The sequence below is a fragment of the Otolemur garnettii genome, unplaced genomic scaffold (assembly GCF_000181295.1).
Source record: "Otolemur garnettii isolate 467f Iridium unplaced genomic scaffold, OtoGar3 scaffold00001, whole genome shotgun sequence".
NCBI classification, from domain to species: Eukaryota; Metazoa; Chordata; class Mammalia; order Primates; family Galagidae; genus Otolemur; species Otolemur garnettii.
In genome coordinates, this window is record NW_003852396.1 from 48557792 (window position 1) to 48583337 (window position 25546).

The following is a 25546-nucleotide window of genomic DNA, read 5'->3' on the forward strand; positions in this document are numbered from 1 at the left end:
AAAAAAAAAAAAAAAAAATGTCCTGCTTCTTGAAGGTTCAGACTCAGAGATTCTAATTTGGTAGGTTTGGGGTAGGGTCAGGGAAGCTACATTTCTTAACAAACTCCAGAGTTCCAGGTTCAGTAACAACCATGCCATCCATTTATTGAATGCAAGACCTTGAGAAGTCATTACTTGCCCAAGGCTCTGTTTCTCCTTTTGGGAAGAGAATGAAAGTAGATGATCTCTAAGAAGTCATCCCAGGTCCAAATTCTAAGATGTCATTATTCTAGCTGTGATATGAGCTATGTGCAACAAGGTCAAATCTTTATCTTCCTTGTTCTGAGTGTATTAATATAGCCAAAGATCCCATGGGCTTTCATGGCAGCCTCATCCCTTTAATGAGTCACAGGGAGCCTAACTGTTGATGGAAATCTTTTAGGCATACTGCTGCCTGGCAATAACTCCCACTTCTTATTTTCCTGTAGCTTTTGGCTTTTGTTCAGAGACTTGCATTAATCCTCTTGAAGTAAAAGGGAACAGGTACATATTAAGGGTGTTAAATACCCAAAATGCATAAAAGAATTTCACACTTTACCAGATTATAACCTCACAGGGGACGTCAGGGTGCATCTTCTCCCTTCCCTAGCTCTCATGGTTAGTACCTGGTAGACACCTGTCTTTTCTGGTTTGAGTTGTGTACCTGTTTTCTGCCCCCTTCCTTCAGGACAGTTTTCCAAAATGGATCCTATGACAGGCTCTTTCCTTTGGCTATCCTATAGAATCAATTCTGTGGCTAAAACATATTTTAGAATCACACCCTCCCGTTATCATGTTGGATAGTTCAGTGCAAGTAATCCCGTTAAAGGCTCAGAGAAGTCCCACAGACAAGAAAACTATTGACTACTATTTATCCCTTCATTTTCCAAACTTAGCTGGCCATGAAACCTCTTCTCTCTTTTATTGCCTGTTTACCACTGGTTTGGGGACTCCTTGTTTTGGGATGCTCATCCATTGTCCCAAGAGAAAGCAGAAAGATTTGGGCTTGTCTGCTGGAGGAGGGGGACCTGAGGAATTCCTGAACTCTCTCGGAAGGACATATTTATAACAGTGTACAACCATGTCTCTCTGCCAAAAAGCTGTTGGTGTGAACAAGAACCTCCCAAAAGAATGGGATTCGCCCCCTATGCAGTGTGTATAATCTCTTTATGAAATTTCATACACTCGCTTGAGAAAAGGGAGAAGGCTTTCTACAGCCAATTTTATACTTTCTTACACAGCCATATATGGTACAAGATAGAGAAATCGTTTGGCCAATTAAAGCAAAGGTTTTCTCCTGGAAATTTTAAACAAATAAGTTCAAGACAGAGGAAGGATGTATCGTGAGAGTGATTTGACTTCAAGAAATGAAAGATAAAGAATAAGAATGCCTTTTACTTTTAAGCATGTCTTCCTGCAGATGCCAGCAAATGATTTGTCTCTTTATCCAGCTGAGTGGGAGGACAAAACTTCATAGAACACTTTTTGATGTGAATGTGTGTGTGTCTGTGTGTGTGTGTGAGACAGAGATTTGAAGAATTTATTCCCTTTTTAAGGTGTTATCACAAGCTCAGACATAAGCCCAACGGTATATTAACATTTCCAGCAGGCTAACCTTTGTTTAGCTTTTCTAGTCCTTTATGACATTAAGTGGGATTTGAAAATATACCTTGTAAAACGGCTCGGAGGAAATGTAGCGAAAATTACTTTGGAAAATGATAATTCCGTCTTTATTTAATTTTTAACTGTTTTGTAGCTCCCAGTCGAGGAACAAATGACTTCACTGCCCATAGTTTCGCTTGGTTTTATCCAAAATAAGCCACAGAAGAAAAAGGATTACCTCGTTATATATTTAAAAAGAAACACAACTGTAACTGCTCCAGCTGTCAAGGGCCTCTTCCCTTTCCTCTGGGGTGAAAAAGTCACTGAGGAAAATGGGGAAATCCGTGGTCCATGCAGGATAGAGAAGGCTTCCGTCTACCAGGATGACGTGCTTTTACTTTCCATGTGTTTATTTTTGGTCACACTGTCACAAGATCCTGGAGTATGTGCACGTGACATGTTAACCCACAATTGTAAGATATCTATACCATAGTATAGAAGAAAGAAAAACAACAAAAATAACCAACATTTCCAGTTCTTTGCGTTCACTTAGTTTTGGAGAACACTGACATAATTATCCAAGAAGAGACAAGTTAGGTGCAACCGATTTTAATTTTGAGCCACTTGGAGGGATCCAGTGTAGGTACCAGCTTTAGTTTGTGTACTGATTTTTCTGGCAACCATTTCGGGGCATTTAGTCATGGATCAGCCATTCTTAGGTGTAAGCTAAGTCAAATGGAACTAGTAACCACAACGCAGGGTAGCCAGTATCAGGAACACTTTTTATTTCTTACATAATAACCATCCCAATGAATAGAGGATAGTTAAGTGGTGTCTATTGTAGTTTTGATTAACATTCTCTACTGCTTATTGATGTTAAATGTCTTTCCACCTTCTTACTGGCCATGTGTACATCTAGAGTCCAACTCTCTGTTTTTCCACATGAAAAGCACAGTTTTCTACCTACCATTTATTCAAAAGACCCCTTTCCTGGTTGAGTAGTCATGGAACTTTTGCTGAAAAGCATTTGACCACTGGTCTGTCTTTATCCTTGTACCACACAGTTTTAATTGCTGTAGCTTGTAGTTAGTTTTGATACTGGGGGTGTAACACCTTGAACTTGGTTCTTCATGATGCTGATTATGTAAGTCGTCATCCTTATTCTAGTGTGGACATTCTAGAAGCCTGTGGAATTGTCAACACAATAAGATCCTTAGAGCATGTGGGTCCAAAGCCCAGCTCTCTCTTACTCCATGCCCTCTCACTTTCCTGTCCACAGTCCTTGGTTATTCTCATGCTCCACTCTCCCTTCCCTTCCTTCTTTCTTTATCTCCAGGCATCCTTTCCAGAAAGGAGTTGGAGAGAAGACTGTATTTAAGCCTGCGCCGTTAATAACAGACACTGATACAACAGTGTTGAGAAGACTCTTCCAGCCAGGCTCAAAGGATTATGCAGAACCCTAGGAGGACTGAGCCAGGCTCACCTGCTCCTAGGTGTCCTCAAACTACTGCCCGCGGGCCACAGGCAGCCTGCCTAGGACATTTATCTGGCCCGCTGGGTGTTTTTGCCACTGCTGCCTATCCTGCTTAGCAGCCGACTCGTCCCAGGGCCCACAGTCCTGCCCTCCAACGGTTGGAGGGACAGTGAACTGACCCCCTGTTTAAAAAGTTTGAGCACCCCTGGTGGCTGCCAGGGTTGTAAAGAAACTGACTAGAGTAACCAAAAATAATCTTTAGCCTGTGTGCCTGGAATTCACACACTTAAAAAAAAAAATAAAACTTAAAAAAAAAAAACAAACTGGTTTCAGTTATCCGAACCAAGTTCAACATTCAAGATTGACACCTTGACAAATTATAGGAAGTTGCAGACATTTTCCCAGGCCCAGTAATCAGGCTTATTTCCCAAAGACTTTGGAGAGGATTTAGGCCAGAAACCTCCCCAGGGCAGATTTAAAATCCCAGTAGCCAGTGACAGGAGCTGGGTATCAACGGGCCCAGGACACTCTCCCGGAGTGTGTGTTGGCATCAGAACCAGACCACCAACGTTTCTCTAACTGAAAAGCTAAGGACAGAAGAGACCTGGGGCCGGTGTTCACCGTCGCAGAGGGAGAGAGGAAGAAATGCTTATTTATCTGCTTTAAACAGTATTTTCATTTAGAAAGCATTTTAGTTCCTGTCAGGGAAGGTTAAGGCTGGTTGCCAGAAAAACCAAACCAAATTTTCTCCCTTCTCACTGGAGGATTAATGCTGTCTCTAAACCCTAAAAAAACAGTCTTTTCTTCAAAGGCATCCTGTCTATGGTGTTTCAAATGAGACTTTTCCTTCTTGAGGTGGTTTGTCAGTGGTGGTGGGTGTACCTCTTAAGCTGCTGGTCTTTCAGAGCTGAGATGTTCCAACTGAAGGATGTGACCCATCAGTGGGTCGTAAAATCTGTCTGGGGCCCTGTGATCAATATCTTTTAGAACAGACTAGGGTAGTTAGAGTATACCTTGCTATTTTTCAGTTTAATATATGGATAAGTGGATGCTTGGTGGACGATGATATACCATTCTTACTGTGTTTTTACTATGTGGTCAAAAAATTGTTAAGCCATTATTCTAAAATTATCTTTGACTCAACAAAGCCCAGTCATTTTAAAACAAATATATAACAATAAATAAAACTTTTAAAAGTACCCATATCAGGTTAGTTTTGAACCTAGTCCTCATTTGAGCCTTCTGGTTTGACTTCTACTTGGTTGATTACATTTTTTCCAAAAGAATAGATTTAGCCTAAAATGAATATATCTTGATTTAATAAAATGGCATTTCCCCCAACTTCAGTCTTTCATAAATCTTCTGTATGATTTTTGCCAAATCTGTGAACCACTCGTGTTTTTATTTATTTTGTATTTCCCTGAAGTCAACTCAAATTTTTTTTCAACTCAAATTTTAAATCTACATTTAATATTCGTGAAACTATTAATCTATATGTGGGCCACTTATCTTTCAGTAATATGCAATACAATAAATACATGACCTTTAAAATATAAAAGTATTCATTCATGTGCCATCTGAAATAATCTAACCCATTTCAGTGGCCCACACGCACTCCCACTGTTTGGGAGTACAGGTGTTCATAACGTCCTTCTATGCTTTTCTCTTTTCTTCCTCTTAGGTTCCTCTGTTCTAACAAAGGTTCATGTACATGGAGGAAAAATAATAAGAGCTGTTAGTTATTACGAAGAGAAGTGCTTTTCATTTTAAAGAACTCATTCCACCCTCCCTTCCTTAGACTTGTTTTCTTCTGAATTCACAAGGTTAATTATACCTTGATCCAGCCAGTTTTCTCCATCTGTTAGAAAACATTATCCAAGAGAACTATGGAGGGGGAATATTTGAAGATAAAGAAATGTCCCACATGCTATAGCACAGAATGATGGTATAGAACTTAGAGAGTGAGAGCTGCATTCACGGGGCCCATGAGACAAGACTGGCCATGGCCCAGCCTCATAGGGTCTCTCAGAGACTTGCTGAAATTTGCATAGGAACAAAGCTAAAAGGTCTCTAGAGAAATAGTTCATCCCCTTTCTAACAAGTGGAGCGACTGAAGCTCAGAGGGGCAAAAGGGCAAATCTAGGATCATACCATTAGTTGGTGACAAAGTCTGAGGTCTAACCTACCTGCCATCACCTCCCTTTCATTTATCTTCCTATCTCAGAAGCCTGATAGGGAAAGTTTCATACGGGGGGGTCACAGGACCCTGACCTTAGAAGCGGCTGCTTTCTAAAGAAAGAGGAACCGGCCCTAAATAGCCACTCAGCCAAGATCTGAGATCACTAGTAGGATACCCTAAGAATGACAGAAATGTGTCAAGATTACCCTGGATAATACCGCTCATGACCTGAAGCCCTTGGTACCAATTAGAGGATGTCTTGCCATCACATGAGTACCAAGTGTTGATGACGTGGTCCACAGATGCCCTGCTGCCCTATCAGAAGACTTTTGCTCTAGAACCAAATTCAGAATCATACCCAGGGGCTACCTTTTATATCTGTAATGAGTAGCCTTGAAATGTCCCCATGATTTCCCAACTAAGGGACCCCAGGCTAATTGCTAAGTCAAAATTCTGAAGCTCTGGGTTTGTGAATTTTTTCCTGTGTTTAGGCTGAAAAGTTCTAATGACTCGTCACAAATCCTCTATCTCAGTTGCCTTAAGTGTGGTTTACAAATGTCAAAACTACCAACCAACACTCCAGAAATTATTTACTAAGTATTTTTATGCTCCAGCAGGCTTTAGAGGACACAGAGATGACTCAGGGAAGGAGTCTCTGTCCAGGAGGAAATCCCAGACCTCCTTGAGGAAGGCTTCCGAAACTCTCCAGGGACAGTTAGTATAGCCTACCCCTATTTCTCATAGTTCTTACCTCTCTTGACATTGGCTTTGTGGTTTGCTTTAAGGTCTACTGTACCCCTAAACAGTGAGTTCCTGGAGGACAGGAGCTTTATTCAGTGTGTTCCCAGAGCACAGTGTAGAGCAGGCGACCCTTAAACATTCTTTTATGGGGAGGGTATGGACCGAATCCTAGGGAAGCACACAGTAGGGAAAATGCCATGCGATATAGACAAGCAGCCTGAGGGTCTCAGATGGCCTGACAGAGGAAGAGGCGTTTAGACTGAGGTTTAAATGTCAGGTGGGGGTCCCCAGGGACTCTTCTGGCATGGCCTGCATAAGTGGCCATCACACCTGCCTGAGTGGAGGCCCTTTCCCTGCACCTTTCACCTTTTCTTGAATGAGACACACCTTTTCAGTGACTCTGGCTATTTCACTTAGACCAGCCCAGTGTCTGTTCTCTTCTGGGTCAGTTGTTAGTTAGATGTGGATGATTGTTAGTGTTAAACATGCATAGAAATAGCAGGTAGGTAGTTTGTTGTCAAAACCACTCTGAGCAAGCTTCATAGGAGTTTTAAGCAGAGAGGTCACAGTGATCCACGTTCACATGGAACCTGTGCCTAAAACACCTTTAGAGAAGAGAAGCAGTTTTCTCAATGTGGTCTTGTAGTTTCTGCAAGGACAGTGTTGCCATCTGTCCCCAGATCCGCTTCACTTTTCCTTAGCACTTATTTTCTAACAAATGATATAATTTATTTGTTAATTAATTATCTATTTCCTCCTTGCTGAACTGCAAACTCCATGCAGGTGGAGATTTATTTAATTTAATTTAATTTAATTTTGCTTATTGCCCTGGGCAGCGTCACACAGCTCACAGCAACCTTCAACTCCTGGGCTTAGGCAAGTCTCTTGCCTCAGCCTCCCAAGTAGCTGGGACTAACAGGTGCCCGCCATAAGGCCAAACTATTTTTTTGTTGTTGTTGCAGTTTGGCTGGGGCTGGGTTTGAACCCACCACCCTCGGTATATCGGGCCAATGCCCTACCAGCTGAGCCATAGGTGCTACCCCCAGGCAGAATTCTTTTGGTATGTTTTATCATCAGTGTATCCCAAGTACCTAGAACAGTATCTGGCAAATATGAGAAGCCAGATGAATGGGTGAATAGATGGAATGAATGAATGAATGAATGTTTTACTTCTGCTCCAGATCTGAGCTCAGATAGAGGGAAAGGCAGTTGTCCTGAGAGGAGTCGTACTCAGAATTTGAGGATTGTTGTTATCTCAACCAGAGAGCCACTTTCTGGGACGCAGGCTGGGCTAGTTTGTAGTGCACCTGAGAAAGCTCTCTTGTCACTGAAGTGGCTGTTGTACATGTGTTCTCCATCTGGGAAGGCAGCTCCATGTCCTCCCTAAGGGATCGGCAGCAGGAGACCCGTGTTCAAAGCCCAGATCTATACATTTCTAGCTGTGTAATTTAGGGTCACTCTGTAGCCCTACCTGAGTCTCAGTTTCCTCCTTTTTCATGCCGAGTTCTGTACCTCCTGACACACTGCGTAGGCCTGGGCAGTGGGCAGCATCAAGCCTGTGGAGACCCTGTAACAGCCGGGCAGTGTGGGTGGGTTCCTTGAGCCTGTTTCCAAGCCAGCCTTTGGCTCTCCCCAGGAAAAGATCCAACAACACCCCATGAGTTCTGTTAGGGAGGATTGTGCAGCACCCTCCCCTCCAAACCCAAATCCCCAGTAAGTCAGGAAGATGTATGTGTTTTAAAACATTGGGAGGTCTGCTTTGGATCACCCTGGAGCTGCGGCTTCCCGAGCAGCCCGAGAAAGTAAGAAAGTAAGTGAAGGGAAGCAGTTCCCGCCACGCAGAGCTGCGTGCTTGCGCCCCACACAGGGGCAGCCTTCACTTGGCTGCAGCGGCCGTTGACTTTTAAATCATAAAAAGCCGCTCTATATACAGTTTACTCTGTTGCTAGAAGGCAGCGGAACATAGGTATTAAGAAAAAAAAAAAAAAGAGAGAGCAGAAGAAGCAGCCGTTAATCCCGCCAAGCTTCTGGGCACCGGAGTAGTTGTGGATGACAAAAGTTAATTAGAAACATGAGCAGTTTAACCGAAAACACTTGTGACAATTGGAAGGGCAGCCTCTCCGGTCGGAGAATTTTTCCTGGGGAATCATTGCAGGAGAAAGTGGCTGCTGCTAGGTAAGTCATGTCGTCCAGACTTTGCAGATGCAGGGGTGCGGTTTGGGGGCTGAAGGGGGCGCATCCTGGCGGCCACGCACAGCAGGCGTGGGGCGTAGGCGGGCGTGGGCACCGGCTCAGAGAGACCGAGTCGGAGTCCTGCCTTCCTGCCACTTTCTCTAACAGCCCTCCTTCTCTGGGAGACAGGGCTGCGTAGTTCCCAGTGCTGCCTGAAGCTGGAGGGAGCCACAGTTTCCATTCCTGCGATACTGGGCCACCTTGGTGGCTAGCAAACTCTCAGTCTGGAGCCTGCTCTTGCGAGAATAATTCTGGCTCTAGTTTAAAAATATTTTCAAGCTTTGCTGAGAAGAGTCCAGCCAGGGAAACACTGAGTGCCAAGGGGAAGCCTTGACTTACAGATAACCTGTGCGTTTTTTCTTTTTTTTTTTTTTCATGCCTATACTGGAGCCATCTGCAGAGATTATACTTTTAAGCAGTAACAACAAAAAAAGTTTGTTTTTTAAAAGTCAAAGGGGAGTCATGTTTATAACTCTTGAAAAGTGCCAACATAGAGAAAACTTATGTACTTTGATAGGATTTAATAGCTTCTGTGAATCGTTACTCTTCTCTAAAAATTCTACTTGGTTTTTCCTCCTTTTCTGGGTTTTTTTTGGGGGGGGGGAAGATCTGTTTTATTTTAATGTCTCCGCCACATTGATTGTTTCCCTAAAGTTGGATAATTCTTGATCCTTTGGCTTTATTGGTAAACAGGCTGTGGGATGAATAATTCAAAATGGTAGGTATTTCCTACTGTTTTTATACCCCCCCGTTATTGGAGGTGCGAGTTTTTGGTTTTCATAGATTTATGTTCTTAGTTATGCTTTGCACATCTTACTGTGAAGATCAATATGCATTGGCACAGCACCTGCCACCAAAATGTGACCAGGGTGCAGGTGGGCGGTATGAACTATGCCTAGAAAGCAAGAGGAAGTTGAGACAGCTTTTAAAATTTAACCGCAGATAATCCACAAAGCAGATATTGGGGCTATATGGTGTCCGGGCTGGGATGATGGGCTATGTCGGGTCAGCAGACGTGGTTCAAGTCTCCTTCTCTTCTCTGTCTTCTGCAGAGTCATTGGCAAGCTCAGCCTCCTCCCACCTCGGCATGAGCGAAAATGCACCTGTTTCCTTGGAGAGCGGCAGCAGTTCCACCCCCACTAACTGCAGCACCTCCTCGGCCATCCCGCTGCCCGGCTCGGCCTCCAAGCCCTGGCGCAGCAAGTCCCTCAGCGTGAAGCACAGTGCCACAGCGTCCATGCTGTCCGTCAAGCCACCTGGGCCCGAGGCCCCCAGGCCTCCTCCTGAAGCCATGAAGCCAGCCCCCAACAATCAGAAGTCCATGTTGGAGAAACTAAAACTTTTCAATAGTAAAGGAGGCTCCAAGGCAGGTGAGGGCCCAGGGTCCCGGGACACGAGCTGCGAGCGGCTGGAGATCCTGCCCAGCTTTGAGGAGAGCGAGGAGCTAGAGGCTGCTGGCCGCACACTGTCCGCAGTGGGACCTGCTTCCAGTAGCCCCAAGATTGCGCTCAAGGGCATTGCACAGAGGACTTTCAGCCGGGCGCTGACCAACAAGAAGAATTCACCAAAAGGCAATGAGAAAGAGAAGGAGAAACAACAGCGGGAGAAGGAAAAGGAGAAAGGCAAGGACCTCGCCAAGAGAGCCTCCGTGACTGAGCGGCTGGACCTCAAGGAGGAGCCGAAAGAAGACCCCAGTGCAGCCACCGTGACCGAGATGCCAAAAAAGTCCTCCAAGATCGCCAGCTTCATCCCCAAAGGGGGGAAGCTCAACAGTGCCAAGAAGGAGCCCACGGCCCCTTCCCACAGTGGGATACCAAAACCAGGAATGAAGAGCATGCCCGGGAAAGCCCCAAGTGCCCCAGCACCTTCCAAGGAAGGGGAGCGGAGGGGGAGTGCAAGGCCGAACTCGGGGCTCCCCCAGCAGAAGCCCCAGCTGGATGGCAGACACTCTAGCTCTTCCTCCAGCCTGGCATCCTCAGAAGGAAAAGGCCCAGGAGGAACCACCCTGAACCACAGCATCAGCAGCCAGACGGTCAGCGGGTCCGTGGGGACCACCCAGACCACAGGAAGCAATACCGTCAGTGTTCAGCTACCTCAGCCCCAGCAGCAATACAACCATCCCAACACTGCCACGGTCGCACCTTTCCTGTACAGGTAGGAGCAGCCACCTGCCCTTGCTCCCCCAGGTCAGTGGGCACCAGCACCTTTTGTGTGGATTCTGTGAGGGTAGGCTCCAGGTTCCCCTCCAGGAACACGTAAGCAAGAGCCCAGGTGCCACATGACAAGTTCCACATAGACATGCGTGGTGTGCTCCAGGGAGCAGTTCCTACAGCAGGGGCTTGGAGGGTGGGGAAAGCTAGAGAGGGGAAGCAAAGAATGAACTGCTGCCAGGAGCCCACCGAGCACCTGGGACCCAGGGCTCTCATACCGGCAGCAGCTTGAAATGTGCAGGCTAGCACGTGCAGGGCAGGTGGCCCCGTGTCAGCAGCAGGCCTCAGAAGCAGCCCTAACTCATCCTCAGTGAACTTTAAAAAAAAAAGTACACAAAACCCACCTTGCTGAAATGACTGGGACTTCTCATAGCAGTGATTGCCTAGAACGCCCAGATCCTCTAGTCACTGCTGGGGCTTTCTGACAGGTGGGAAGGGTAATGGCGAGGGAGGGGCTGGTTCTAGAAGGACAAGAGACCCCACGGTGAATCCAGGCGATAAGCCTATATGTTTGTGGGTGATTCTGTCCTTCTGACTTGCGTCTGTCCCCTGACCCTGCCGTGTGTTTGATGGCACATCCGTAGGCCTATGGGAGACTGTGGAGCCAGCGGCTGCTTTCTCTGCAGGGTTTTGGCCAGTGACATTGTGTATTGCTCACATTGGTCCCAGATGCTGCATGATATGTGTGGATGTGTCCACGGAGGGAGACGGAAGCTCCCCAGCACAGTGAATTGAGGAGTTCCCAGAGCTTTTGCTCACAGCACTCAGCTGGACCCCGTGCTAGAGATGTGCAGGGCGTTGGGCCACACTGCACCTGGACACTAATGATTGAATGTTGCAATAGATGCTTATTTTATTACCCCTGACCCCTAAGTACATATACAGACACAGCTATACACTGCCATACCTATAGGTGTGGAAACCTTGACAGTCACATGTAAGTATGGCCACGAGTATACATCCTTCTATAAAATGCAAACGCATGCATGCAGACACATGTGTACATAGACTCAGCTTGCTGTGTTTGTATGGCTCCTCAGTAAGTAAGATAGCTCCCCTCTCTTGCCCGAGTTGCCTTCTAGTGGGCTCCATTACAATTCCTGTCAGTATCTAGTGGAGCCTGAGTGATTTCGGAGCAAAGCCAGCCACCGTCGGCCAGTGAGAGAATGTCAGGCTTTGTCGAGTTTCCCCACCCCTCCCCCCTGCTCCCTTGTCTTCTGCTGGCCTTCCCCTTCAGGAGGGTCACACCAATCTTTTTAATTGGGAGACAGTCTGGTTTTATTGAATCAAGTCATCAGTTCAGCTAACAGTCCTGCGGAGAGCGCCAAGCCTTAGATAATGACTCAGCTCGTCTGCATGCCCAGCCTTTAATGCAATTGTTCTCTGAAGCATAGAAGCAGCTGAATAGCTCCCTGTGAAGTTTTCATAATTCAAAGAGCATTAATAGTCGTGAAATAATACATATTCAAGCTGCTATTCACAGATTCTTGATTTGCATTTTCAAAATTAAAATATATGGCAGTCTCTGATCACCATCAGTCCCATTCCTTCTGTTTTTTTGGCTGTAGTCTTTGCAAAGATTGTAAAACATTTAACCTCCTTTCAAGCTTCTCTATGAGAAGAACAACTCTTAAAGGTAAAGACCAAATGTCTGGCGGAGAGGAGGAAGGGAGAAACCTCTAGGATGTGTATGTGATTATCCCCACTGTAACGTTAATGCTCTTTCTGTAATGGTCTCTTGCCCCTCTGAGGTTTCTTCCTCTTTAGGCAAGTCTGGGAGGGGAGGTGGGGATAGGAGGCGGGACACTGGGGTCCTGACCTTTATCAGCGCACAACACCCTCGGTAGTCTTTGGCACCAGCTGCAAAAACAGTTGTTGAGTGTGCACTGAGTGTGTTCAGAGACTCCCTTTTCGTGTCTTCGTTCACTTAATTCTTTCCACCGCTCTATGAGCTTGCTGCTTTTCTAGTCAATACGTGAGCTAATTGAGACTTAGAATAATTAAGTAATTTGCTCCAAGTCACAGAGCCAATAACTAAAAGAGCTGATGTTGTTTAAAGCCAAGTCTGTGTAAGTCCTGGGACCAGGCTTCTGACCACTGTCCTGGCCTGATGCTCTAAATCACATCCTCGCTGAGCTGCGTCTATACAGTGAGGAGATTGGACTAGATTTGAGGTTTTTAAAAAATGTTTAACTCTTCCCCTGCTGTCCTAAAATTCTCTCATGTTTATGGTTCCTTATGTATAACTTACTTTGCTCCCTGCTCCCCTAGGACTGCTCCATGTTAAAGATGTTACCAATGGGTAAAGAGAAGATCTTTTTTTTTTTTTTTGAGACAGAATCTCACCCCCCCACCCCCATAGAGTGCTGTTGCATTACAGCTCACAGCAACCTCAAACACTTGGGCTCAAGTGATTCTCTTGCGTCAGCCTCCCAAGTAGCAGGGACTACAGGTGCCTGCCATAACACCCAGCTATTTTGTTGTTGTAGTTGTAGTTGTCATTGTCATTTAGCAGGCACAGGCTGGGTTCGAACCCACTAGCCCTGGTGTATGTGGCTGGTGCCCTAACCACTGAGCTACAGGTGCTGAGCCAGACAGGTACTATTTTTTTAAATCACTCAGAATGGATTACATTTATCAATTCAGAAATAACAGCAGACACCTATTACTACATAATTTACTAAATGTTTTTGTGTCATGGCATGTTTGATTTTAGTAGAACCAGAAATTTCTATTGCTATCCCTTTTGTACAGGTGAGAATGCTGATATTCAAAGTGGTGAAGTGACTTAACTCACATCTGCCTGGCTGCCAAGTTAGTTAGGGATCTCCCACCTGGAACCAGCTAACTGTTCTAACTTCCAAGTCTAATGTTCCTTCCAGCATCCAGCTTCTTTAGAGACTTAAGACTTTCTCATTTATTCAATCAGCACACTCTTGTTGGCTGCTCAGCATTTGCAATTGAACTAACCCTTGCCTTCAGAGAGCTCTTGATCTAGTTTAGGGAAAGATTTATTAATTAGATCACACTGTGATAAGTAGGCAACAAGAGAATAAGGAGCGTGCTACAGAAACACTGGTCAGGAGTTGAGATCAGCTAGCCAAGAGTCAGGGAAGGCTTCCAGGGCAAGATGACATGGTGCATCTGCATCATGAAGGCAGATTAGGAGCAAACTGAGGAGGACTGAGAAGGGCCATTAGGCAGAGGACACAGTAAGTGCAAAGACAGCACTACCAAGGGCGTGGTATGACTGGGAATGGAGAAAAGCCACATAAAGTGAAGCATAATGTGGAGCTATGTATAAAGGGTGGGAATGGCAGGAGATGGGCCTGGCAAAAAAGGAGGGAAGAATCCCATGATATGGGTATCATCCACCCAGGAAGTCCTCCTCCTGTGAGTGACAGAAACCTTTGGGGAGAGTGACATTACCATATCAGTATTTCAGAGGTCAGTGGAGGATCCTGTGAGGATTAAATCAGACTTAGGAAAAGTCTAGAATGGAAATTATGGATTCAGATGCCTACTTAACCCAAAAAGGTGATATAAATGGGTGGTTTAGAGTGAGCCAGGCTCTGACAGAAGACCCTCCACGCCTCTTCTCTTCTGAAGTCACAGCCACCACTTGTCACCAGCAGGTGGCGCTATGTGAGAACAAGTGTTCAGTCTTTCCAGACTTTTTTGTTTTAGCTGGGAGAAGGTGGACATCGAGGTATTTCTTGTGAAATCTCCTAATTTTTATATGTTGAACTAATTGTGCCAATTTAAAACATTATGCAGACCAATAGGAATAAATCAGGCTGGTTCTCACACCTGGTTGCTGCTTGCAACTCCCTAGGCTAGAAACAGGATACCTGTTTCAAAGCACTTATAAAGCATAGGCAGATACAGACACATGAAAAAGTGCTCATCATCCTTAATCATCAGAGCAGTGCAAATCAAAACCACTTTGAGATATCACCTAACTCCAGTAAGTTTAGCCCACGTCACAAAATCCCAAAACTACCGATGTTGGCGTGAATGCAGAGAGAAGGGAACCTTTGTACACTGCTGGTGGGAATGCAAGCTAATACAACCTTTTTGGAAAGAAGTTTGGAGAACACTCAAGGAACTAAAAGTAGACCTACGGTTAGATCCTGCAATTCCTCTACTAGGAATCATCTACTACCCAGATGATCAAAAATTATTTTACAACAAAGACACTAGCATCAGAATGTTTATTGCAGCCCAGTTCATAACAGCCAAGACATGGAAACAGCTCAAGTGCCCATCGACCCACCAATGGATTAACAAACTGTCATAAATGTACACCATGAAATACTATGCAGCCATAAAAAGATGAAGACTTCACATCTTTTATGTTTACCTGGATGGAGCTAGAACATACCCTTCTTAGTAAAGTATTTCAAGAATGGGGAAAAAAGTATCCAGTGTGCTCATACTACTATGAAATCAATATATAACCACCTACATATTCATATGAATGGCAAACATAACTATAGTCCACAAAGTAGAAGGGAAGAGGAGAGAGATAGGGGAGGAGAGGGGGGAATATGGGAGAAGGGAGGGTATTTGGGGGGACCTCACCTAATGTGCATGATGCAATGGTACATTTCAAAACTATTAAGAAATGAGTATAATTGTGATGGATATGTTACTTAGTTCAATGTAAGCATTTTGCATTGTATATCAAAGCAGTACCTTAGACCCCATAAATGCATCAATGTACAAAGTTATGAGTTAATAAAAAATAATTTTTAAAAAGCCAAGGCAGAGATGATGAAGGCTTAGACCATGGTTGGGGTGAAGAGGAATATTGAAATTATGAAAATCCTTTAAAAATAAAGATCACAGGATTGAGGAGTGACAGCCTGGGCAGGAGAGCAAAAGCGGGAAGGCTGGGTGGGTGACTTTAGCTTTATCAGCACATCCTCCATGGTCCGTTCACGTCGTTGGCAAACACCTTCATAGGAAGCAAAATCTGGTTGAATTAGCTCGGAATGCTAATGAGTTAATAATGTTACACTCAGGGTTATGCATCTGAGTGTAGTTAAACATTTGCATGCCACACATGAATGAACAGAGGTAGTTGTGGTAAGAAAATATTGCATTAAGCCATTGCCTCAATTTGCTTGACAAATAAGGGCATGGGGAAGGTTTGGGGAAGTACAGATTTCAGTTGAGTGTTGAAATAATGATCAATGAGACCTTTCATGTCAGAAGATCTGAGCTCTGAATCAGAAACCTGGAGGGCAAACACACCTGCTTGGCACCCATTCCCAACTGGTTTTACCTTTTCAGAGAGAGCTGTCATGAGGCTTTGGGGCGGGAGGGAGGGGGTGCTGTCAGTGGAGTCAGCCTTATGCTTGACTTGCTGGCATTACTGGTTACTTAGAAGTTGCTTTTTTGGCATAGGTTAAATGATCCAAAGCACCCAGTACCCTCTAGCATCTGTCTGGCTAGACCTGTCTCCCTGAAGGGGATTCCGAGACATGTTCTCCAGTGGAGGACTGCAGACCCTCCATTTGGGCAATGACTATTTCATCTTTTACAAATCAGTGGCTTTCTCCGCTAGGATGTTGTTCCACGTGTGGCTAATGAATTATTTAGCATCATTCTGCTAGTCTGCTGTTTTTTAAAGCTTTTTGCTGGAGGAGGTGATGGTAAGGGCTGTGGTCAGACCAGTGGTCCAGATGTGATAGTTTGTTACCTCTAGTGACAAGTGCGTCTCTCTTTGGTTTGTGTGTGAAGGTCCCAGACAGACACGGAAGGGAATGTTACTGCCGAGTCCAGCTCCGCGGGTGTGAGTATGGAGCCCAGCCACTACACCAAGAGTGGACAGCCTGCTCTGGAAGAGCTCACTGGTGAGTATGGGGCCCCAGAAATTCTGTGTCTATGGGTGGCGAGGCCTCCCATGCCACCACTTGGTGAAGCGGCATGAGCCCAGCTTGATTGAAAGTTGCTTTACAGTTGCATTGATGGGTGAACTAAACAAACTTACTTGCTGGCTTCCTTCGTTGTTGTCCTTTTTCTGTTCTTTTCTCTCTCACTTACCATCTCTCTCCTCCTCCTCAGAATTATAAATAAGTCTCTTACCTGCTGGCAAATCCTATTTTAAAGATACGTTCAATTTTGTTTATTGAGGGGCTCTGGCTTCCTCAGATACTTAACTTTAAATCTCTTTATTTGCTCTTCAGATAAAGTTGCTTTTCAATAAGATTTGGAGCTCTAAAATATTGGATTTCTTTTTCATTGCTATATGTAAGCACTGTTTGAAAATATGTTCTCAGCATCCTCCATTTATTGGAAAGAAGATGGTAGCATGCTTCTTTTGGCAAAAACAACCAAAAAAAAAATCTAAATTTTATTTAAGTATTACCTGGATGACATCGATTACAGGAACATGATACGTTATAGAAGCATAAAACCCACAGTTAATTCCACAAACATTTACTTCCTGATGTTATGTTGTTGTATTTCTTAAAGAAGGTAAGTGACACCTGAATTAGAATTTCGACTGTGGTGTGTTCCAGGCTGTCGTTTTCTGTCTGTCTTCCCATTCCCTAGTTTTGTGTCCATGTTCCAGCGACTTCTGGTAAGGGAAGCAAGCGGCAAACCACATATTTAGCCGTGGTGCGGTTGCTCCTCTCACATCTTACCACTTCTAGAATTGGGTTAAAAATTGAATCCATGTTTTAAAATCCATTCATTAAACTAAATATCCATGACTCCATCTTTTTAATAGTCGCATTACGGCTGTGGAATTGGTCAGCCGCCCATGTGATTGAATCTTACCCATCTTGCCATTAGCTCTGAGTATTAATTTCAGAGGATCTGGTGATTTAACTATTTCCTTCTGGTTCCACTGGCTGGGCACAGTGATGGTGCAGAGATTTATCAAGCCGTTTGTAATTGATCCATCTTAGAATGGTTCAGAGCCCCACATTTGGGACTGATTTTTATGTTTCCCCTGTCTTCAAGGTTTATAGTTCCCTTGCGTGAGTACATAGGTAGTGTGGGGAAAGGACCAGCCGTGAGAAGGGCATGGAGTTCAGATGCCGGCTCAGGTCTCCGTACACATTCCAGATTGTGTTTTTCTGTGCACACATCAAAAGAGGCACACCAGTGCTTTAGAGCCCCGTGCGGCTCAGATGTGTGGGTTCATGTCAGACATTGAGTCTCAGCAAAATCCACATTTGAAAAAAGCAGGCCAGCGAGGTAGCTCACACCTAACACTGTGGGAGGCCAAGGTGGGAGGATTGCTTAAGCTCAGGAGTTAGAGACCAGCCTGAGCAAGAGCAGTACCCTGTCTCTACTAAAAATAGAAAAATTAGTCAGCCGTTGTGGCAGGCGCCTATAGTCCCAGCTACTTGGGAGGCTGAGGTAGGAAGGTTGCTCAAACCCAGGACTTTGAGGTTACAGTCAGTGAGGCTGCAGCTGGGGCATTCTAGTATAGGAAACAGAGCGAGACTCTGTCTCTAAAAAAATACAAATAAAAAAATAAAAATGAACATTTATAGGACTGTTTGATTAATTGCTCAGTTCTCCCCCTTGTTTATGCAAATAGTGGATTTCCTGTAGTGGGTTGTCATGTCCATAGCGTTCTGTTTTGAGAAATGCATCTTGGGCTGTAGAGTTAGAAGGAACCATACACATCTGCTTATTATCCAGCCCAAGAATTCCTTCTACAGCTGCCGTGTGGCTCATCTTTCAGCCTCTGCTTGAACGTTCCTTGTGATAGAAAGGTTATTCTTTCATAAGGCGGCCCTTCTCTTTTGGTTGGCTTTAACAGATAATGGAGTTCTTTATTCTCCCATTTCCCCACATTGCCCAATCACTGGATATAATTCAGCCTCCTGAAGCCCAGGGACAATTCCCGTTCTTTCCCACATAGTAGCACACCCCTGAAGCTTTCCTCTTCTGAGTAAAAATCCTGCATTCCTGCCTGTTCCTTTGGTAACACCTTGGTATCCTCCCAACATAGTCGTAGTTAGTTAATCAGAGCGCGGTGCTCTTAGTCCTGGCCGGTGGCCTGAGGTCCAGCTGTCCTGGCAAAGTCGTGATGATTGCATGTAGACACAGAATAGCTTACTCGCCCTCCTGTGCCCACTTAGTTGTATTTTCATCGTGCTCATGCTGTGAGTTGGTGGGTAAATCTTACAGTTAGGCCATCGTCCAAGGAGGCATGGTTGGCGGTTCAGAATGTGATCACCTGAGTCAGCCCAGTGGATTATTGTTTCCTCTTTCTCCATTACCCTTAGGGTCTGTTGTAGTGTAGGGCTCTGAGAAGCACGGACATTTCCCAGCAGAACCCCCGAGAAGGGACCAAGATGCTCACATGTGCTCACATGCCCTCGTTTAGTGCGAGGTGTTTCCTATGTACCCTCTTATCTGGTTCTCATATTAACCCTTCTAAAGGGCAGTTTTTGCCCCACTTTATAGATGCAGTACAGCAAAGATGAGCGACTTGTCCACGGTCAAGTGGCCAGTGAGCGGCAGTGCCCTGAGAACACGCATGCTTTTCCTACAGCCCCACACTGACCATACCTGAGTTGGACAGTAAAGATCTCTTAGGCCCCTGTAGATTTGTATGAAGGTTACCAAACGTAAAGGTGCGATTTCATTCCTCTCTCAAAGATCTTTGCATTTCCAAAGCGGGGTTAAGACAGATAAATACGTCATTAATGCTGTCAAGGATAGGTAAATATAGTTATGATACTTACTGTATATAAATTAATTTGTGTTAATTTATGGAGGCAACTTAAAGGCCTGTGCTTACACTTAACTTCCTTGGTTTTTTTTTTTTTTTGAGACAGAGCCTCAAGCTGTTGCCCTGTGTTGCCATGACATCACAGCTCACAGCAACCTCCAACTCCTGGGCTCAAGCAAGTCTCCTGCCTCAGCCTTCCAAGTAGCTGGGACCACAGGCGCCCACCATAACACCCGGCTATTTTTTGGTTGCAGCCGTCATTGTTGTTTGGCGGGCCCGGGCTAGATTCGAACCCACCACCTTAGGTGTATGTGGCTGGTGCCTTAGCCACTTGAGCCACAGGCGCTGAGCCGACACTTAACTTCCTAATCAGTGCTTCCTACAGGGCTCAGAGCTGTCCGGAGCATCGTTACCTTTGTGGCAGCCAAATAGAGAAGCTTTCCTCTTCTCAGTAGAATAGAATAGAATAGCTAGTTTGTGGCCAAATTAGCAGTCAAAGATTTGGTTGCTGGCCCAGGAGATGGATTCAATTTCATTTTTCCATTGGGCCATTGGGTAAAGGTATAATAGACATTCATCATTACTTTTGTATAAAAACACCTACATGCAGCATATGTGTGTTTTAAAAAATTGGGTGGGAAATGAGACATTGCTTTTCAGATAAGAAAAAAATACTTTCCAGATTTCTCTGGGTTCAAAAGAGTGAGCGAGGATTGAAAACACTTTTGTTTTCTTTTCTTTTTTTCTGAGACAGAGTCTTACTCTGTTGCCCTCGGTAGAGTACTGTGGTGTCACAGCTCACAGCAACCTCCAGTTCTTGGGCTCAAGTGATCCTCTTGCCTCAGCCTCCCAAGAAGCTGGGACTATAGAACGCCCAGCTATTTTTTGTTACAGTTGCCACTCCTGTTTTAGCTGACCGGGGTTGGGTTTGAACCCACCACACTTGGTATATGGAGCCAGCGCCCTACCCACTGAGCCACAAGCGCCACCCTCGTTTTCTTTTTTCTTTTTTTTGAGACAGAGTCTTAGTCTCCCTGGGTTGAGTGCTGTGCTGTCATAGTTCACAGCAGCCTCAAACTCTTGGGCTTAAGCAATCCTCTTGCCTCTGCTTCCTGAGTACAGACACCCACCACCATGCCCAGGTATTTTTAGAGACAGGGTCTCACTCTGGCTCAGTCTGGTTTTGAACTTGTGAGCTCAAGTGATCCGCCTGCCTTGGCCTCCCAGAGTGCTAAGATTATAGGCGTGAGCCACCGTGCTGGCAACACTTGCGTTTTCAAGGATAGAGTTAGCTATAGTAAATTCCCTCCATAAAGTCACACATCTGTCACTTATGCCACCCCCAGCCTCCAAGCACCACCATGCCAAGAACAACCTAAGGACATTGTTACCTGTTTTAGAACAGAAGTTAATTCTGTGACATTTCTTAGCTGCCTGTTGCCCTGTTAATGACAATTGTGGGAAGTTCAACTGAGTGTCTGACATCGGTCCCATCTGCTGCTGCCCGCGAGGACTGTGTTCTATGTGGAGATTACTTTTAATGCTGCTCAGCACTTCACAACAGACACAGGCTTTTAAGACCATTGGTGATGGTTCTCCGTCTTCTCAGCACTCTCTGGAATTACTCTAGGGGAGAAAATCTATGATTCTGTTAGTCATCATTGTAGTTTTTTCCTCCTCTCTTCCTCTGCTTTTAAGGCCAAATGAAGCAGAATAGCCAGAGAACCTGAAACAAGCTGTGCCTGAGAGGGCACAGGGCATCCTAGCTTGTGTGCTGTGTATTCCTTGTGGGACATTAGCACCACTAGAACTCTGCCCAGCCAAGTGTCTTTTGGAAAACTGTGCCCAGAGAATGGAAGGCTGTGGTCCTGCCAATGAGAACCCAGCTGTTTGTTGACGGCCCCCCACTCTGCAGCCCCACTTGGCCTGTACTGAGTGCTGGTGACAGGCTTTGTGCTGGGGGACTTCCAGGCCCAATCCCATTCCATCCCCCAGCTGCCCTTGGAGATTAGCCCTATTACTGTGCTCATTTTCGGGAGGTGGAATCTGAAGGATAGAGAGGGCCAGCACTTTCCCGCAGTCACACAGCCAGTAAGTAAAGGGAGGAGCTTGAATTTGAGATGACATGACACACGCAACAAGGAAGAGGGCAGACCTCTCTCCATAGAAATATTTGTGATTAACAAGAGCAGATCTTTGCACCACTGTGAGCTCTGTTTGTAAAGTAGCCCCTGTAGACAGCTGCAGATATTACCAGTAGGTGAGCAAACAAGAGGCCACACACTTCTGCATGGGCAGAAAATGATTTCCAGAAAGGGGTTGGCCCTCACCTGAGCGTGTCTCTATTGGAGACAGGATGAAAATGTATTAATGTCTCACACTAGACACTTTGCTTCTCCTCTGCGCTTGTCTCCACCTGGTTCAGGAGGGACCTGAAGGAATTAAAATCTCCTTGGACTTAACACTTCCTTTGAGCATCCATGCAATCATTGTTCATTCTCAAATGCTTAGTAAGCGCCCATGGCCAGCCAGGCACGAGCACGGAATACAGTTGTGGTTCTGGATGTGGTTGCTGCCCTCATCAAGCCCACGATCTATTGAAGAATTAAACTAACCTCAACCCCATCTTTTCAGGAGAAGATCCCGAGGCTCGGCGGCTGCGGACAGTGAAGAACATCGCTGATCTGCGGCAGAATTTGGAGGAAACCATGTCTAGTTTACGGGGAACTCAGGTTACACACAGGTATCTGCAGCATGAGTAATGACTGAACCAGCTGGTATCTTGATTTTCACTGCTTCTCCCATGTTCATACCACTGGCGAAGTGATTTGGTTAATAATGGAATAAATAACCTTTCTCTCCAAATGTGCTGGAATTCACAAAGAATGTATGCAACATGCAAAAAAAGAGTTATCAGGAATCAACCTTAGTATAGTCTGATTCCTCCCCACAGCAGAAGGTTGTAAAATTCCTTCTGTAGCGGATACTACAGACCAGCTCTATTTAAATTCACTCTACTTGCCTTTTCTAAAACTATATTGTGCTGTCGAAGCAAGCAGGTGAACTGCATTTGACCTGTGTGAGAAATTGAATAACTTGAATTCCTACCCTGTCTTCTGATACGCAACACTCTGTAATATTGTTAGTCATGCATGTGCATAAAACACATAAAGAAATATTTATAAAAACTTATGATCATGTTTAAACTATGATTTACTTGGATGAGAAGCTGGGATGACATTGGGAACATTGATCAGGTTGCTTTCATTGTCAAACAAGAAGTTGAAGAGGATGTAACCTTGGGGTGTCCTTCGTGATTTTGGCAGAAGAAGGTTTTGCCGTTTGTAGAAATCTAGGAAAAGTCCTCGTGACCCCAGCTGAACCCCTGGAACCTGCCTTTGCTTCTCCAGTTTCAGTTTCTTTGATAAGTGACAGCAGTGAGGAGACGGTGGCTCCCTCATCAGCAGTGGTTTGGGCAGATCCGGGGTGACCACCCTAGGTTCTGTCTTTAGCAGGACCAGGACCCCAAACCAAGGGACTAAGATGAGGAAAGCAAGGCCCCTTCTAGGATCAGAGGGAAACAGAAACAGCTCAGGCCACCAAACTGCCCCTTCCAGAGGACAATGAACCTGGGGTTTCGGGGTGGTGCTCTCCTGAACCTCTAGATGTTGGAATGATGTGGTGTCAGCTGCTGGATCTTACAACCCTCTGACTAGGTCTGAAACACCTCTCTCTCCACCATAGTCCCCAACTCTGACTTAATGCTGGTACAGAGGTTGGAGGGTGGAATAGTGATGACGACAAGAAGGAGGCTCCAGGGGGTTCTTTTATAGCCAAGAGTCTCACTCTCTGCTTGATTAGGAGATCCTAGGGCAGTTCTGAAGAGGTACAGATGATGGTGTCAACTATGCCACAGGAGCCTGCAGGTTATCCAGGCCGGGGGCTCCGAAAGGTCTTCCTGGGGCCCTGGGATGAGCCCAGTCTCCTGGCAGATCCCAATCCATGCAACTTGATTTATGGGGGAACTTAAGCCTTGGCATTTACCAATCTTTTCAATCATTTTGGATGAATTACAGGAGACTATCTGGGGTAAATGGACCTTGGACGGTTGGAAAATCAGGGCTTTCTCCACCTGCTCAGTCAGCAGGGAGCTGAGGATATGAAATACGGCGTTAGGAACTCCCGATGGGCTGGTGCACTGTATTAGAAAAGGAGCTCTCTGATGCAGTATCCTAAACAAATGGGCACGCAGGAACCTTCGTGCCTTGGAAGTGTCAGTGTAGCATGTTCTGTTTCTTCTCTTGGATTAGAAAGAAAACTCCAGCAGTTATGATCATTTAATTAAAGTCATCGATGGTGGGTTTCTTGTACCATGTTTTAGGGGGGGAAGTTTCTGCTGGGCTTTTCAAAATATTGTGCAGATGTGTAACTTCTTCTTTGCATTTTTAACAGAGGAGATACACTGGGTGGTGTATTGGGGCCTTTTGTTTTATCTTTTTGTTTGTGTTTGCATGAGACATATTCATAATTCTAAAGAAAAAAAATAAGCACATCTGAACTGCAAAGGATACCAGGCATATCAGGGGCTAATCCAGGCTCGTTCTCTGTTTTTAGCACATTAGAAACCACGTTTGACACCAATGTCACCACGGAGATCAGTGGGCGCAGCATCCTCAGCTTGACAGGGAGGCCTACCCCTCTGTCCTGGCGCCTGGGCCAGTCCAGCCCTCGGCTCCAAGCAGGAGATGCACCCTCGATGGGCAATGGGTACCCGCCTCGAGCCAATGCCAGCCGGTTCATCAACACCGAGTCCAGTCGCTATGTGTACTCTGCCCCTCTGAGAAGGCAACTGGCCTCGAGGGGCAGCAGCATCTGCCATGTGGACGTCTCAGACAAGGCAGGAGATGAGGTGGACCTGGAAGGCATCAGCATGGACGCCCCTGGCTACATGAGTGACGGGGACGTTCTGAGCAAGAACATCAGGGCTGATGACATTACCAGTGGGTAAGTACCCAGGGCTGCTCTCTTTTTGCAGAATGGGGCTTTATTTAAGTTCTCCAGAGGTCAAACTTTCTGCCTCGGTTTCCACGGCCCATGTCAAAGGCTACATGGTGTGGTTGGGAGCACAACTGGGCTGTGGGTCAGAAGGCCTGGCTGGTCTATGCTTGGCCAATACCTCACAAGGCTCCTCCAAGCACCAGAGTGACCCATGTAAACAAGCCAAGTTGCGTCAGTTCCTTAAATCAAACCTTGCACAGAGGACTCCTAAGCATGGCCCACCTGGCCCTGAGGGATCTGGTGCATGCCTAACTCTTACATGTCCTCGTGCCACCCTGCAGCGGCTGTCCCTTCCAGGCCTCTGTCTGCTCATGCTTTGTTCTGCCTCATCGTCTTTGTACTCTGTTTCCAGCCTGGGTCTGTTCCCCAGACCTGTGCAGAGCTGGGTCCTTTTGCTGCTTATCTGATACCTCCTTAGACCATCCCTCCTTAGCCATTTAATTTGAGATAGATCTTTGTTCTGCCTCCTGCCCGTGGCCCCATCACCCTGTGTTAGGCTACTTTGAAAGCTTGTGACCATTTGAAATTGTCTTGATTATGTATTTACCTTTCATTGTCTCCCTGGTCACTCTGCACAGCATTAAGCACCATGAAGCCAGAACATTCTTGCTCGTTCAACAAATGCCCAGTGCGTTGTCTATACTAGGAGCTTATAAATATTGCTGAGTTAGTGAACGTGTGATCAGCGAATGAAGGAACAAACCAGAATTCCCTGCTTCTTAGTTTGCTCACATGTAAAGGTGGAGCGATGAGATGACATTTAAGGACCCTTCTAGAGAGAGCGGGCACTGCCTTTGTATTTGCTGTGCTGTCAGCTGGCTGTGTAAACTTAAGGTGCATCTCCTTAATTCACTTGCCTGAGACTTTGTCTGTTAGCATTACTTGCCCGGAAGTTTCTCCAAGATCTTTTCTACCTATAAGATTCTAGCAATCAAAACGACAGATTGGAATAATCGGAAGTAATGATCATACTACTCATTTCCATGCAAATAGCGATCAAGAACCCCATGGGAGAATAAGCACTTTTATAATTTAAATACTAGCCAACTTTCCTACTGTAGGCCAAGGACTGTGCTAGGTGCTTTCCATATACTCTCTGGGTCTATCCTCACAGCTGTCCTCTGTAGCAGGTGGCATAATCATCTCCTTTTACACATGAGGAAACTGAAGTCTGGGAATGTTTAATAACTTGCCTGGGGTTCTGCAACTATTAAGAGCCCAAAGCTCATGGCTCCAGACCAGGCGTCCTCAAACTACGGCCCACGGGCCACATGTGGCCTGCCTAGGACATTTATCTGGCCTATCAGGTGTTTTTGCCACCGCTG

General features: G+C 45.5%; 1 protein-coding gene across 1 annotated transcript in view; it reads left to right on the plus strand.

Annotated features, from left to right (window-relative positions):
- The window catches only part of NAV2 (neuron navigator 2), a 276592-nt gene that overhangs the window by 90634 nt on the left and 160412 nt on the right, over positions 1-25546 (plus strand). The window contains exons 7-10 of the mRNA XM_023510001.1: positions 9299-10400; positions 16205-16317; positions 21798-21906; positions 23778-24167. Of these exons, the coding sequence (XP_023365769.1) occupies positions 9299-10400; positions 16205-16317; positions 21798-21906; positions 23778-24167 (1714 nt within the window). The remainder of the gene's footprint in view (positions 1-9298; positions 10401-16204; positions 16318-21797; positions 21907-23777; positions 24168-25546) is intronic.